The 13,998-nt window shown below is 31.6% G+C and overlaps 1 protein-coding gene across 1 annotated transcript; it reads left to right on the top strand.

The window, feature by feature from the left end:
• Positions 1-201: 201 nt before the first annotated feature.
• Positions 202-6,422, top strand: LOC108563847 (the record flags this gene model as incomplete). Its single annotated transcript, XM_017922644.1, is given in 4 exon segments — positions 202-755; positions 4,905-5,228; positions 5,293-5,715; positions 6,155-6,422. Coding segments are annotated over 4 exon segments (1,056 nt in total). The 5' UTR covers positions 202-676.
• Between the last annotated feature and the right edge of the window lie 7,576 nt (positions 6,423-13,998).

The raw sequence follows: 13,998 nt of genomic DNA, 5'->3' as shown, positions 1-13,998 counted from the left end.
ATTTATAATCATCTTCTTCAATCTTCCAACAGTTGACTCATAATTATAAATATGATTTCAAAAATACACAAGTTTCAATCAAAACTTTTCGGCTGCTTGCATGTGTAAAATCCTCCAAAAAAAAAACAATGAGAAGACAAAAAAAAAAGTACTTGGAGCGTACGTGTGTGCACTGCGAGCCGTCGGTAATAACGTGAAAGATCTTGAGGAGCATCGACCCTGTATTCCTTGTTCGTGTGTACACCCAATGGTACCAGCAACGGCGAAGACTCTCAGCTGTTGTTCTTGCTCTCGTTGTTGCTGTTGTTGTTGTTGTTTTCTTTGCCAGTGCCGGTGTTGTTGGTGATGGTTGCTCTGGTGGTGGTGGTTCTTGTTCTTCCAATCAGTCGAAAGGCAACGTCTGGTCGGTGCGTGCGGTTCTCCTCTTTTGATGGTAGAGGTGGTTCTGTCCGAGGCGACAACTGACAACTATATATTGGTACCAGCAGGTTCCCAGCCAGCAGTGCGACTTACCACACCGGTATCAAAACAATATACACACACACGTTACGTAACCGCTGCATTAGCATCATCCACCAATTTGAACATGATACAATTATAGATCGCGTTTCCAGTTATTGTTACTATTTCATCTTGTTGAGGTTTTTTTTTGTTTGTTTGAAAAACATTTATTCACATGTCGCTTCCGACCATGTACAAATTCGTCCTGTTAACGTGTCTGTGCAGCTCCGTTCTCACCTCGTCCAATTCTGCAGGTACGTTGATCTTGATTCTCTCCACTTTTTTATTTTTCTTCATTTGTTTTGCTTTTGCCACATCCCACTCGACGCAAATTAAATTCACCAAGTGCACACGTCTACACAGTAAAATTCACTTCAATATGTACACGTAATTATTATAAATAATTTGCAATAAATTAATAATAAAGAAAAAATATAATTGAATAAACTATAATTGTCTAAACTAATTATTTAGAAATTCAACAAATTTTGTAGTGAAAAGAATAGAAAGTCTGACAACAACAACAAAAAAAAACTCTCATTATTTTCAACAAAGCAATTTACTTTTTCTTTCTTCTTTATTTAGAGATTTATAAGTAGACTAAACTGAGTGAATCATTATTTTTTTTTTTGAAACTACGATTTAATATAATTATATTGCATGATTCATCATCATCATCAACTTCAAAAAAATAGTCTTAACAAATCTAAACCAAGCTGTTTCACGACCGACAAATTGCCAAAGAAATAGCGCAACTGTAATTCAATTATATTTCCACAAAGGAAGGAGTTTCAAGCAGCAACAACAACAAAAATAGAAATGGACAAATGTGTTTTTAATAAATGTAAATTCACTGCAACAAAACGCTTTTAACCTTCATCCTCTCTACATAACAATTATTACAAATTTTGCATTCAGAAAAAAAAAATATTTGTTTTCTCTAATTTATTTATTTATTTATTACAGCAACAAATTGCATTTAGTCTACTAAATTATTATTTTATTAATGATTTTATAAATTTATTCACTATTTTATGTTAATAAACAACTTAAATTTTATATTTTTTAATTTGAAAGTGATTTTTTTATTTTTTTTTCTGTAAATTTTGCATAATTGTTCATAATATTAATTAACCTTTTAAGATTAATTCCTAGAAGTTAAAATAAGAAATGATTGAATGCACACTTCTATCGATGATTCAGAGATTTCAATTACTAACTCCATTAAGCCAATATCCCGTACTGTTTGAAACTCGACTAATCGAGGACTTTAAAACCTCCACTGAAAGAAACTTTATACAGTCAAGAGAGAGGAAAAACGATAAATTATATACAAAAAATGAATTGTGGAGAAATTATTTAGAATTAATTTTGCTGAATTAAAAATTTAGTTTTGAAATTTTCAATAATGAATCCGCACTTATACAATCCGCACTATGCGAGGTATTGCTGTATTTTGTATTCATAATATAATAATACTTCAAATTATAACTATAAAAGTCTTTTTAGCAATTTTCGATTAATATTTTTTAATATAAATCAAATTTTAATTTAAATCCAATTGAATTGTTTTCATTATTAAACGATTCACATTTTAAAGACTAGATGGAGCCATCATCTGTAATCTTACCTTTTTGTAATAAATTAAATTTTAATAATTTCTATAAGAAAATCTTATAATTATTATCTAAATTGATCCTAAAGAATATGAAAAAAGTTCGTTTTGAGAAGTAAAGAAAAATTAAATTTTTAAATAAAAGTAATATACTTTTCTTACATAAACGAGGTGAACTTATTATTATTAAGTTGATAGTAATTAATTAAAATTTAACAAGACTTTAAGTACAAAAGTGGTGAATTGAAACAAAATTACATTAATTTTACTTATTTAAAGATTCTCACTTTTGTGTAATTTTAATTGAATTAAATTGAAACTGTTTAAATAAAAAAAAAAGTATAAGAAATTTGTTGAAAATTGCAATTCTTTATGGTTTGTGTAAATGAATGAAATTTCGATTTGTTTTATTCGGCGTTCCGTAACGCCGTCGACTGTCGTTTACATACAAGAGAGAAACCGTAAAGGAGAGGAACTAATACGGAAACAAATGCGAAGAAATCCGTATATGGAGTAGACAAAAGAAAGAGGAAGAAACAAAGCAATCGTCGTCCATTGTTTGTTTCAATTAATTGCCGATTGTGGATGCGAAAACCTAGGAAGCAGAGAACCTGCGGAAGCGCGCAAAGCCGAAATGGGAAGAGAAGAGTAGAGAATTCCTCCAACATCATCATCATCTTCATCATTGTTTTCTTTAATCGATCGCTGCGAATAACTTTATCCACGGACGAAAACAAAGCGTTGCAAAGTTTGTTAAACTTGCTCCAGAGAAATATTAATCAAACTAATAAGTCAACTAGCACAAACTACAAAGTATCTTCAAGCTAGTGGCTTCCATAAAATTAATAGAAGAAGCACGTAGCGTGGCGTGGATTGCTATCGTTTTATTTAATGTCTGCTACGATGAAAAGAAAGAGAAAGAGAGAAAGAGATGAAAACGTGGAACAAAGACGAGACAGTTAACAGCCTGAAATTAAGAATTCCACGAACGCACTTTGAATGCCAAGATCGAGGCTACTACTACTACTACTTACTACAACAGCAGCAGCACCGCAAGTTCAAGTCTCGGTTGCGTAACCTCTGGAAACAAACGAAAGAAAACAAAATATAAATAAATAAAGAACAAACTCAAAGATGACTTGATTCAACACATTCTTTAACTCATTCAGATTTATCTTATAAAGTAATACATTATTATATTGTTAATTTGATAAAAAAAATAATTTTAACATTTTATAAGTGAACGAAAATAAAAATTGTTGCTTCTTCTCAATTTGCGATGTTTACAACAAGTGAGTTGAGACAAATTCGTTTTTGCGGGTAATTTAAAATGCATTAGCCTGCCTCTTTGATGGTAGATGATGAATGGAAATGGAAAGAAGACAAATAATCCATTTTTCGCTCTAAAATAATAAATCCAATTTAAGTTTTGAAATTGGATCTCGCAATGGATGAGAATTGCGAAGCGTGAAGTGGTGCCCCGATTTCTCCGTTTCGGGGATAATAAAAAAAAAAAAACGTTTCCAATGCCGATCGCGACTGGACGATACAGTTTGCAGGATTTCCGCTACGAACGTACCAAAAACAACAACAACAACAATAAAACATCACGAGCGACAACAGAATGGATTATGCATGCATTGTGGATGAACTGGAAATATGCGACGTCGTTATTGAAACGACCTTTACTGATTTGAAATTGAGACATCATCTCGTGTCCAGATGGCGAAAGAGAGAAAATCCGAGTCACGATTTGTCTTCAATATGCAAAAAGCGTGTTGTCTGTCTGTCTGCCTGCCTGACTGTTGTGCATGTGCACTTTTCAATGCGGGACAAAAGCGGAAAACCCGTTTTTTTCGAATGGCACGGCATATGGAGATGAACGGGCGTGCGGAACAATACTTTGCTCTTGATCCACTTTTTTCTTTTCATTCCCAAACCAAATTTTCTGTCCATCGAAACGGCCATCTGCTTTGAAGGAAGAAACAGCTAAACCGGAATGTATTTCCATCAATGATACTTCTTGTAATCCAGTCTATTTCTAATGGGAATCATAGCCAAGACGAAAAGCATTTTTGATTGCTAAATCAGATTTGAATACATATCGAATGGTAAATCTTCATAAATGATACTTCTTGTATTGCATCTTATTTATAATGGGAATCATAGAAAACGAAGAAAAGCATTTTTGATACAAAATTGAATAGTTCATTTACAATTATTCTCAAACTTAACATAATTCAAACCATCTATAATTGATTGAATATTTAATCAAACTACAAAATTTGACCAAAATCCATGAAGAATATCTTTTTATTGGAATTAAATATTCAATTACATTTTTCAAATTTAGCAACTTTCGTAATTATTTGTCCTAACTTAATTTTTAAATAAATTTCATGAATATTTAATGTTTTGCTAGAGTTTCAACAACGTTTCTAGACAAAGAGAACGAATTTTGAAACGGCAAAGCTTATCCGACCTTCGACGTAGACATAATAAAACGGTTCCAGGTCATTATTTTTCACCCGTTCTGCGTATTTAGAACGTAATTTCATTAAATTACAGGTAATAAACTCGGGTTTTGTGGTCTGGGATACAACGCTTCAATATATACTAAAAAAAAACTGTGTACTGGTGAACAGAAGAAGTAGAAGAAAATCCCGCGGAGGCAATTATAATTATTACTTAATACGTTCGCTAATGAAGCGGACGCCGTGTGAGAAGATCTCTGAAAAGCGAAGTAATAAAACTTGATTTATTTTAATTTTGTTTAACTTTTTCCCAGATGTTAAGAACCTCGTCGGAGAGCCGGATTACAGGAAGGTGAGGTTGCATTGGGAAACCGATTCGAAGGTTGGAGGAGATGGTTTTCAAGTGAGATACTGCGAGGTGCAAAGTTGGGGTCCGCAACGCTGCAAGACGCAGATCGTCGAGAAAGCGGAAGATAACGATTTGGAGGATTTCCGCACGTACAACGCAGACATCGGTGGATTGAGGATGGCCACCACTTATTCGTTCGAGGTGAAGAACAAGGAGTTGGGAAACAGGGAGGATCGAGCCGATGGAGATGACAAGAACTTGAACGTCATTGTGATCCCTACGAAAGGATGTAAGTTTGCAAATCACCAATTGGAAAAAATTAGATAATTGAATTTCGTATTTCTTTGATGCAGTCTCTGCTAAAGCTACGCAATGCCTTCCTCATGCTAGCGAGATTGAGGTATCGACTGGTCCGCACTTTGGAGGAAAGATTACCGTGGAGGCAGCTGATGGTGAGAGATGCGCCGTGGACGGTGAACCCCACAGTCAAAGAGATACGTACACCTTGAGGATCAATCACGAAGAGTGCGGCAGTCAAGTCAACGACACGACCGTGGCCACCTTCGTTTTGGTCCAAGAGAACCTTCCCATTTTGACTCACAGCACTAGGAGGTTCTTGGTGCTTTGTACCTATCAACCGGAAACCTTAACAGTCCGAGCCGGCATCAATCTTCCAACCAACAGACGAGGTTTCGGACAAGCCAACGTAGAAGAGACCGGTAAACAGGGAAGGAGCATGCGACGCGGCAGACTTCTCATCAAACCAGAAGCTTTAGGCAAGTTAATTTTGAGTATTTGCATCAGAAATGTACATATTCTATCTTTATGAAATCCATTACAATACATTAAAGAGTTAGTTGTAAATCAAGAAAACACTTTCGATAAGTATATGGATTCTTCTAATTAATACAAAACAAAGTTATTAACCGCTGACCTAGAAAGTGCGTTTACTTTTGCCTCGCGTTTTCCATCGTTCTTTTTTTACCGATCTCTTGCATTGGAAGCGCGCACTTGAATACTCTTCATACGTAACGGCCAACAACAACACGTTACGAAACAGCAGAGAGAATGAGGTCTTTATTCGTGCCACGGCTGCATATACAAACAAAAAAAAAACCCATCCGTCGGAATCCAGGATTGACGCAATTTCGAGGCGCAATTACCATCCATTTGTTTACGTGTATCTCTAAAACAAGCAATGTTTCAATTTTACAGTGGATCAGGAGCAGGATAAGCGGGAAAAGGAAGACTCCAACATCGTTCCGATCGCAATCATAGCCATCCTGATGGTGGCGGTGATAGCCGGCTTCATAGCGATCATCGTCAAGTGGAACATGAGGAAGATGAGAGAGGACGGAGATGATGTCTCGATTAGCTCGGAGATGTCGACGGCGAGTTGCAGCACGATCGCCGACGTCGACATCGTTAACGAGAGGCGGCGCTAGGCCTCTTCACCAGCACACGTTAAAAGTGATTCAACAACAACTCCCATCCCCATCTCCCATCCCCTATCTAGAGTGATTTAGGTTTAGGCTATTGCATATCCACGAATATAAGAATATACAAGGTGTTGGAACGCGACCCCGAACGCTTCAATACACGACGCGTTCGGTGTCGCCCAAAGCCCCAACACCCGGTATAGTATGCAATTGATCATTTATATACGTATTTGTATTTTACTGTTTAAGCTTTATTTATTTTTTAATAAAGACATTTGAAAAGAGCATTTCTAACTGTAACAAATACCCGAATCCAAATTCCGAACCTCGCATTTACATAGCAGAACCGTTTCCGACACGAATTTACAGTTGCGCAATTTAAAAACAATAACAAACTTGTTTTTTTGTTTTTTTTGTTTATTTGTTTTCAAAGCAAATCGACAAGACAAACTTTGCATGGAATTTAAATAAACTGGATGTATATGTAAAGTAACTGTTATCTCCTTCGTTTTTTTTTGTACCTTCTTTTCGTCCGTCAATTAATTTGGTACGTTTCCTGCATATCCGTACGACGGACATTATTATAGAATAATTTATGCAATCGAATAAAACGTAACTGTGATCAGTTTCAGCTACTAATTCCAATGCCAGTTAAATTATTCAAGATGCAACGACATCAATATTGAAAGAGAGAGAGAAAGAGCGAGAGAAAGATACGATTCGAACAACGGTTAGATGTAATTAGATAATGGGCAAGCAACAAATGCATTATAAACGTTGCCGCAATGCATTTGCATTTGTATTGGATGAGGCGAAAGGATTTCTTTCATTAATCCGATGGATGGATTTATATAAGATTTGCCGAAGAATAATTATTGGGAATGGAAAAGAATGAAAGGAAGATGTGGTGTAAATCAGTGTTCTTCAACCTTTTTACACCTGTAAACCGACTAAAATATTAGTAAACTTTAATCAAATAGTAGTGTATTAAATACTCGTAACTTGACAAGTCACTTGTAGAAAATACTCGATGATCAGAAGGAAATTGTATATTTTTAACAAATCTTATGTAAACAATTTTGAATTTAAGTTTTCTTAAAATTGATCAAAATTGTGTCAATGTTGTGTGCATTTAAAATATTAAAGAAATTTTAAATTTGCATAAGAATTACGTTGAGTCAAAGATTCAAAAGATAGATTTAAAAAAAAATAATGCGGATTAAATATTACAAAATTTATAAAGAGAAGAATCTGTTACAAGTATTATGTAAATCAGTGTTCTTCAACCTTTTTACACCCGCAGACCGACTCAAATATTAGTAAACTTTAATCAAATAGTAAACATATTAATTATATATATATTTCGTGTATTAAATACTCGTAACTTAACAAGTCACTTGTAGAAAATACTCGATGATCAGAAGGAAATTATACATATTATTATTTTTACCAAATGTATTCCAAATTATTAACAAATCTTATGTAAACAATTTTCAATTTAAGTTTTCTTAAAATTGAACAAAATTGTGTCAATGTTGTGTGCATTTAAAATATTAAAGAAATTTTAAATTTGCATAAGAATTACGTTGAGTCAAAGATTCAAAAGATAAATTTAATAAAAAATAATGCGGATTAAATATTACAAAATGTATAAAGAGAAGAATCTGTTACAAGTGTTATGTAAATCAGTGTTCTTCAACCTTTTTTACACTTGCAAACCGACTAAAATATTAGTAAACTTTAATCAAATAGTAAACATACTAATTATATATATATTTCGTGTATTAAATACTCGTAACTTGACAAGTCAATTCTAGAAAATACTCGAAGGAAATTGTATATATTATTATTTTTACCAAATGTATTCCAAATTTTTAACAAATCTTATGTAAACAATTTTCAATTTAAGTTTTCTTAAAATTGATCAAAACTGTGTCAATGTTGTGTGCATTTAAAATATTAAAGAAATTTTAAATTTGCATAAGAATTACGTTGAGTCAAAGATTCAAAAGATAGATTCAAAAAAAAATTATGCGGATTAAATATTACAAAATGTATAAAGAGAAGAATCTGTTACAAGTATTATGTAAATCAGTGTTTTTAACCTTTTTTACACCCGAAAACCGACTAAAACATTAGTAAACTTTAATCAAATAGTAGTGTATTAAATAATCGTAACTTGACAAGTCAATTCTAGAAAATACTCGATGATCAGAAGGAAATTGTATATATTATTATTTTTAACAAATGTATTGCAAATTTTTAACAAATCTTATGTAAACAATTTTCAATTTAAGTTTTCTTAAAATTGATCAAAATCGTGTCAATGTTGTGTGCATTTAAAATATTAAAGAAATTTTAAATTTGCATAAGAATTACGTTGAATCAAAGATTCAAAAGATAGATTTAAAAAAAAATAATGCGGATTAAATATTACAAAATGTATAAAGAGAAGAATCTGTTACAAGTATTATGTAAATCAGTGTTCTTCAACCTTTTTTACACCCGCAGACCGACTCAAATATTAGTAAACTTTAATCAAATAGTAAACATACTAATTATATATATATTTCGAGTATTAAATACTCGTAACTTGACAAGTCACTTGTAGAAAATACTTGATGATCAGAAGGAAATTGTATATATTATTATTTTTAACAAATGTATTCCAAATTTTTAACAAAGCTTATGTAAACAATTTTCAATTTAAGATTTCTTAAAATTGAACAAAATTGTGTCAATGTTGTGTGCATTTAAAATATTAAAGAAATTTTAAATTTGCATAAGAATTACGTTGAGTCAAAGATTCAAAAGATAGATTTAAAAAAAAATAATGCAGATTAAATATTACAAAATGTATAAAGAGAAGAATCTGTTACAAGTATTATGTAAATCAGTGTTTTTCAACCCGACTAAAATATTAGTAAACTTTAATCAAATAGAAGTGTATTAAATACTCGTAACTTGACAAGTCAATTCTAGAAAATACTCGATGATCAGAAGGAAATTGTATATATTATTATTATTTTATTAAAGTTTAAAAAAAAATCATTTGACATGGAATCATTTTTCACAGCGAATCACAGCTGCAATGAACGTTCAAACAATTCTTATTGGACCACGAAATGGAAATAGAAAGATAAGAAAGTAATAAAAATTTGGACGATTTCCATACGACAACGTTTTTGCGTATCTACGCGTCGCGATAAGAATCGGCAGTTGCAGCTGCAAATCATATCACTAAACACGAAAGGAGGGATCGGCAACACCCGGTTCTTCACGTTCTTAACAATTCTATTGGTTCTAACGATCTGATCGCAAAAAAACCATTGATGCCGCATCACTAAACATTTTTTTGTTAACGCACGAAATCTTCTTTTCTTCAAATCTAAACCAATCGACAAATTGGCACAAAAATGAAGGCGTTTCCTATCAAAATCTATTACACTCGGTCCTCTTTTTATGCGGTTTTGAAGTTATGCGGTTTTTATTTCAAGAAGCACAACTATTTTAAGCCATTTTGACACAAATTGACAAACCATTTCATCGAAAAAGATGATAATTCTGAACGAGCATTCAAGTTTCAACGCGAGCTTCAGAATTGCATTTCTGGATATCAGGAATTGTACAAAAAAAATATAGCAAAGACATCGCAAAAGATCAACATGCAAAGTTGAGACTAATTTTACTTGTGAAGAATCATTATCTTCAGGACATAGATCTAATATGCTGACTATCTCTTCTAGTGATGAAAGTGATTTCGAACCAGTTCACTAATTATGCCGAACACTCTCATATAACTCATATAATTCTAAAGAAAAAGAAATGTGAAGAAAGATTAACTTTCATACAAAATTTTCTGTATTTTTTTTTTGTAAAATTTTTCCGTATAAATTTAGAAGGAATATGTTAAGATTATATTTTTCTGAAATTTAATAAACTTATCTATGATTGTTAACGTATTTATAAAATTATGAATAAACATTTCAGAAAGAATATAGTAAAACTAATTATTTTTCTAAAATTTAATAAACCCTTTTTTATGCGATTTTCGGTATATTCTAACTCATTGATTTAGTTTTATGCGGTTTTAAAAAAAAATAATTTATACGTGTGTCTAGTCCTTTTTTGTGCGATTTATTTTTATGCGTTTTCCTGTGGAACATATCTACCGCATAAAAAGAAAACCAAGTGTACTTGCATATCATAAATATTACACGTAACTTGCCAAATAATTTGCTTGTAGCATTCTTCAAAAATGTTAATCCAATTAGAAAATGTTTTCGGATCACAGGTTGAAGAACACTGTAAAATCATACAGTGATCAATGCAAATATACAATATATGCAAACTAGACAAATGGGTGGCGTTATTTCGTCCGTTATTAATATTTTCGAGGAGAATGCAGATGCCAAATATGTGCAGACTGCTGCTGCAGCAGTAATAATAATGGTGCAGCAGAATGTGCAGATAATATCGGCGCGTTGCGGGAAGTGAGCGTTGGCAGAGGCAACAAAACAGATAAAGGATTATGCAAGCAATCCTTTCGCTGTTTATAACCAGACGTTCGAAAACTATAGAGAGCCGTATAAGTGACGATGTACGGTATTACTTGAATGGTGCGATGCTTTCTGAATTGATTATTTGCAAATGGCAAAATTGATAATGGATCGTTTCCAACGTACGTTTCTCAAAAAATAATTAAAGCTACAAATTAAAAGCTTTTATTAACATAAATTATGTAAACTATTACAAAAATTATAATAATTAAAGCTTTAAATTTGATCAAAACAAATCAATTTAGTTAAAATCTAAAGCAATAAACATATAAAATAATTAATTATTGGCACTTAGAAAATGATATGAAATAAAATCAGACGGTTTCCAGCAAATATAATCAATTTGTAAAATTTTTCTAAATTTACAATTCTCAAAATTCCGAAAAAATAGGGCATTATTTAAGGAATGCAAAAACAAAATAAAAACAATCACATTTTATGATAATTTAGAGTAAAACTGATGTTTTTAAACATAGACCAAATGATTTTATGTATTTCAAATATTTAACAGATTTCTTGTAAAATTACATTATCAGAAGTTGAATTGAATGAAATAATGAAATATTTAGAAGTATATGAAATAAATTGTTAATATTTTCTATGTTTAAATATTATAACAAAAAGAAATTGCAATTGGTCGAAAAATTGGACAAAGATTTAAATAAAATTTCAAAAGACCAACTCAAAAAATGATTTCTGAAAAATTAAAACAATTTTCAAAGAATCGAAAATTTGTGATAAAATTGTAATTAAAATGGATCATTTCTAATATGAACAGAATTGTGTGCATCAAAATATTAAACAAATTTTTAATTTGCATAAGAATTTCGTAGAGTAAAACATTCAAAAGATAGATTTAAAAAATAATGTGGTTTAAATATTACAAAATTTATAAATTTTTGGAGAAGAATCTGTTACAAATATTATAAAATATCCATACAACAATATGGACAGTATTCAAAGAATGGAATTATTTCGTTTATAAAAAATTTGGACAAGTTGCCTTTGAAATAAATAAAAAAATACTAAATTTTACTAAAAACAAAGTTTCATGTGATTTTTTTAAAAAATACATGTTTTATAAGAATATAATAGAAATACATAAAATACATGTGTAATTTTGTAAATAAATTTACTAATTTGATTTCATTAATAAAATAACTAATGATTAATTTATCGTTGTTGCCAAGTCTACAATTTCAATAACAACAACAACAACAAAAAAAACAGTGTAATTATAAACTTGGCATCAGCGCTAATTACAAACAAATGCAAATGACGTTAATCTTCAATCAAATTGTATGCACAAAAATAACCGTTCAATCGTTTCCGCGATGCGAAATTATTCAACGCATAAATAAATATCGTCTTACCTTATTAACAGAGTAAAACGCAGAATATTACTATTATATTCATCAACTCACAAATTACACTATAATTATAATAACGACACGACACGACGCGAAGAAGACATATTCTCGACGCGTTGTTTATTTGGTAACCACGGACAACCAGCTTGCTTGATGCGAAAACAATTAAATTAATTAAAAAAAAACAAATAAAGATCAGAATCAACAGCCTAGATTGATCGTGACGTTGCAATTAATTACGTTTAATTGATTGCATTATAATCGGAGCGGAGTTACGAAATTGGATCATCAATCATGAAGCGGCATGAAGATGTCGAGGCAGATGATGATGATGAAAATGCAAGAAAAATAAATTGAGAGAAGAAAAAAACGGAATCCGTTACCTTTATAATTGAGGAATGTTGGGTCGTTCGTTCGATTACTATGTTAGTAGTGGACATACTTTGCATAAATGTTAATCAGATTAGAACTAAATAAGAAAAAAAAAAAGATTTTTGCTGGAATTTAGTTTATTTACGGTAATATTGATTAGTTTTAGATCAATTCGATGAAATTAAATAAAAATATCAACTTTTAATTATAATAAATTGTGTATAAAATCTTAATTTTTCGTTGCAATTATTGTGTAATTATGATTGAATGTTGTGGATGCGCCGGGTTTAAAGCGTATTAATCTTGCGAATTGCGATGAGCTGTGCCCTAGAAATGGATTAAAAATTGGAATTCACCGTTTAACGAATCTTCAGATGATGATGATGGAATGCGCGCATGAGGCGGCCCTTAAAAATGCTCGCTTCGAAGGCATTTATTACCATTATACGAAAGAGCCGTTAGTATGCATCCTTTCATAACTATCGCAGCGCGTGATTTAGCGTGGAGCACGATTTACGAGCGGCTCGTTCGCTAATTAAGAACTTAACGGCTCATCAAAAATTCCGCGCGCACAAGATCTTACATAAATAATCATTTGACGACGAGATGTGCGCGCCTCAGGAGAGTGCAGTGGATCAGTGGGTCGAGCGCATTCTGCACTTTATCGCTTACAAACTTATTATTAGCATTAGCATTAGCATTCAAAAGTATACACGATTTTAACAAAACACATATCACAGAATTAATCAATCGTGATCCATTTCTTCTCACTAATAATTACAAACTCGCAGATTTCAAGTGAAACTACGATTGGTTTTAATCCACAAATTTTGTTCTCAAGTCTTTGTTTTCTCTTACATAATAACTAATTAAAATATTATCGACTTCAAAAGTCTAAAGTATATACAAAAGCAACTCAAAAATTGCAAACTTTGCGCTGCAAACCCGAATGGAACTCTTCAAATATTTGCCTCAAAAATATTTTCTTTTTTTTTTTGGTAAAGTTTCGATAATTAAACGGTTAAAGGAAACACATTAAAATTCGTCGAAGAAATGAAACAGTTTTTGTGGCAGAATTAATTGATTCGATCAAATTTTCAGACTCCTCATGTACTGCAGGATGTTGTCGTTCAATTGGTCCAAGGCCAACTGCGCTTGAAGTTTCATAATTTCAAATTAATAAATCAATCGCAGATTTCAAGTGAAACTACGATTGGTTTTAATCCACAAATTCTGTTCTCAAGTCTTTGTTTTCTCTTACATAATAACTAATTAAAATATTATCGACTTCAAAAGTCTAAAGTATATACAAAAGCAAC

This window comes from Nicrophorus vespilloides, unplaced genomic scaffold (genome assembly GCF_001412225.1).
Source record: "Nicrophorus vespilloides isolate i.1.1-1 unplaced genomic scaffold, Nicve_v1.0, whole genome shotgun sequence".
Taxonomy (NCBI): domain Eukaryota; kingdom Metazoa; phylum Arthropoda; class Insecta; order Coleoptera; family Silphidae; genus Nicrophorus; species Nicrophorus vespilloides.
Note: the sequence above shows the minus strand (reverse complement) of the source record. Positions and strands in the feature narration are given on the sequence as shown.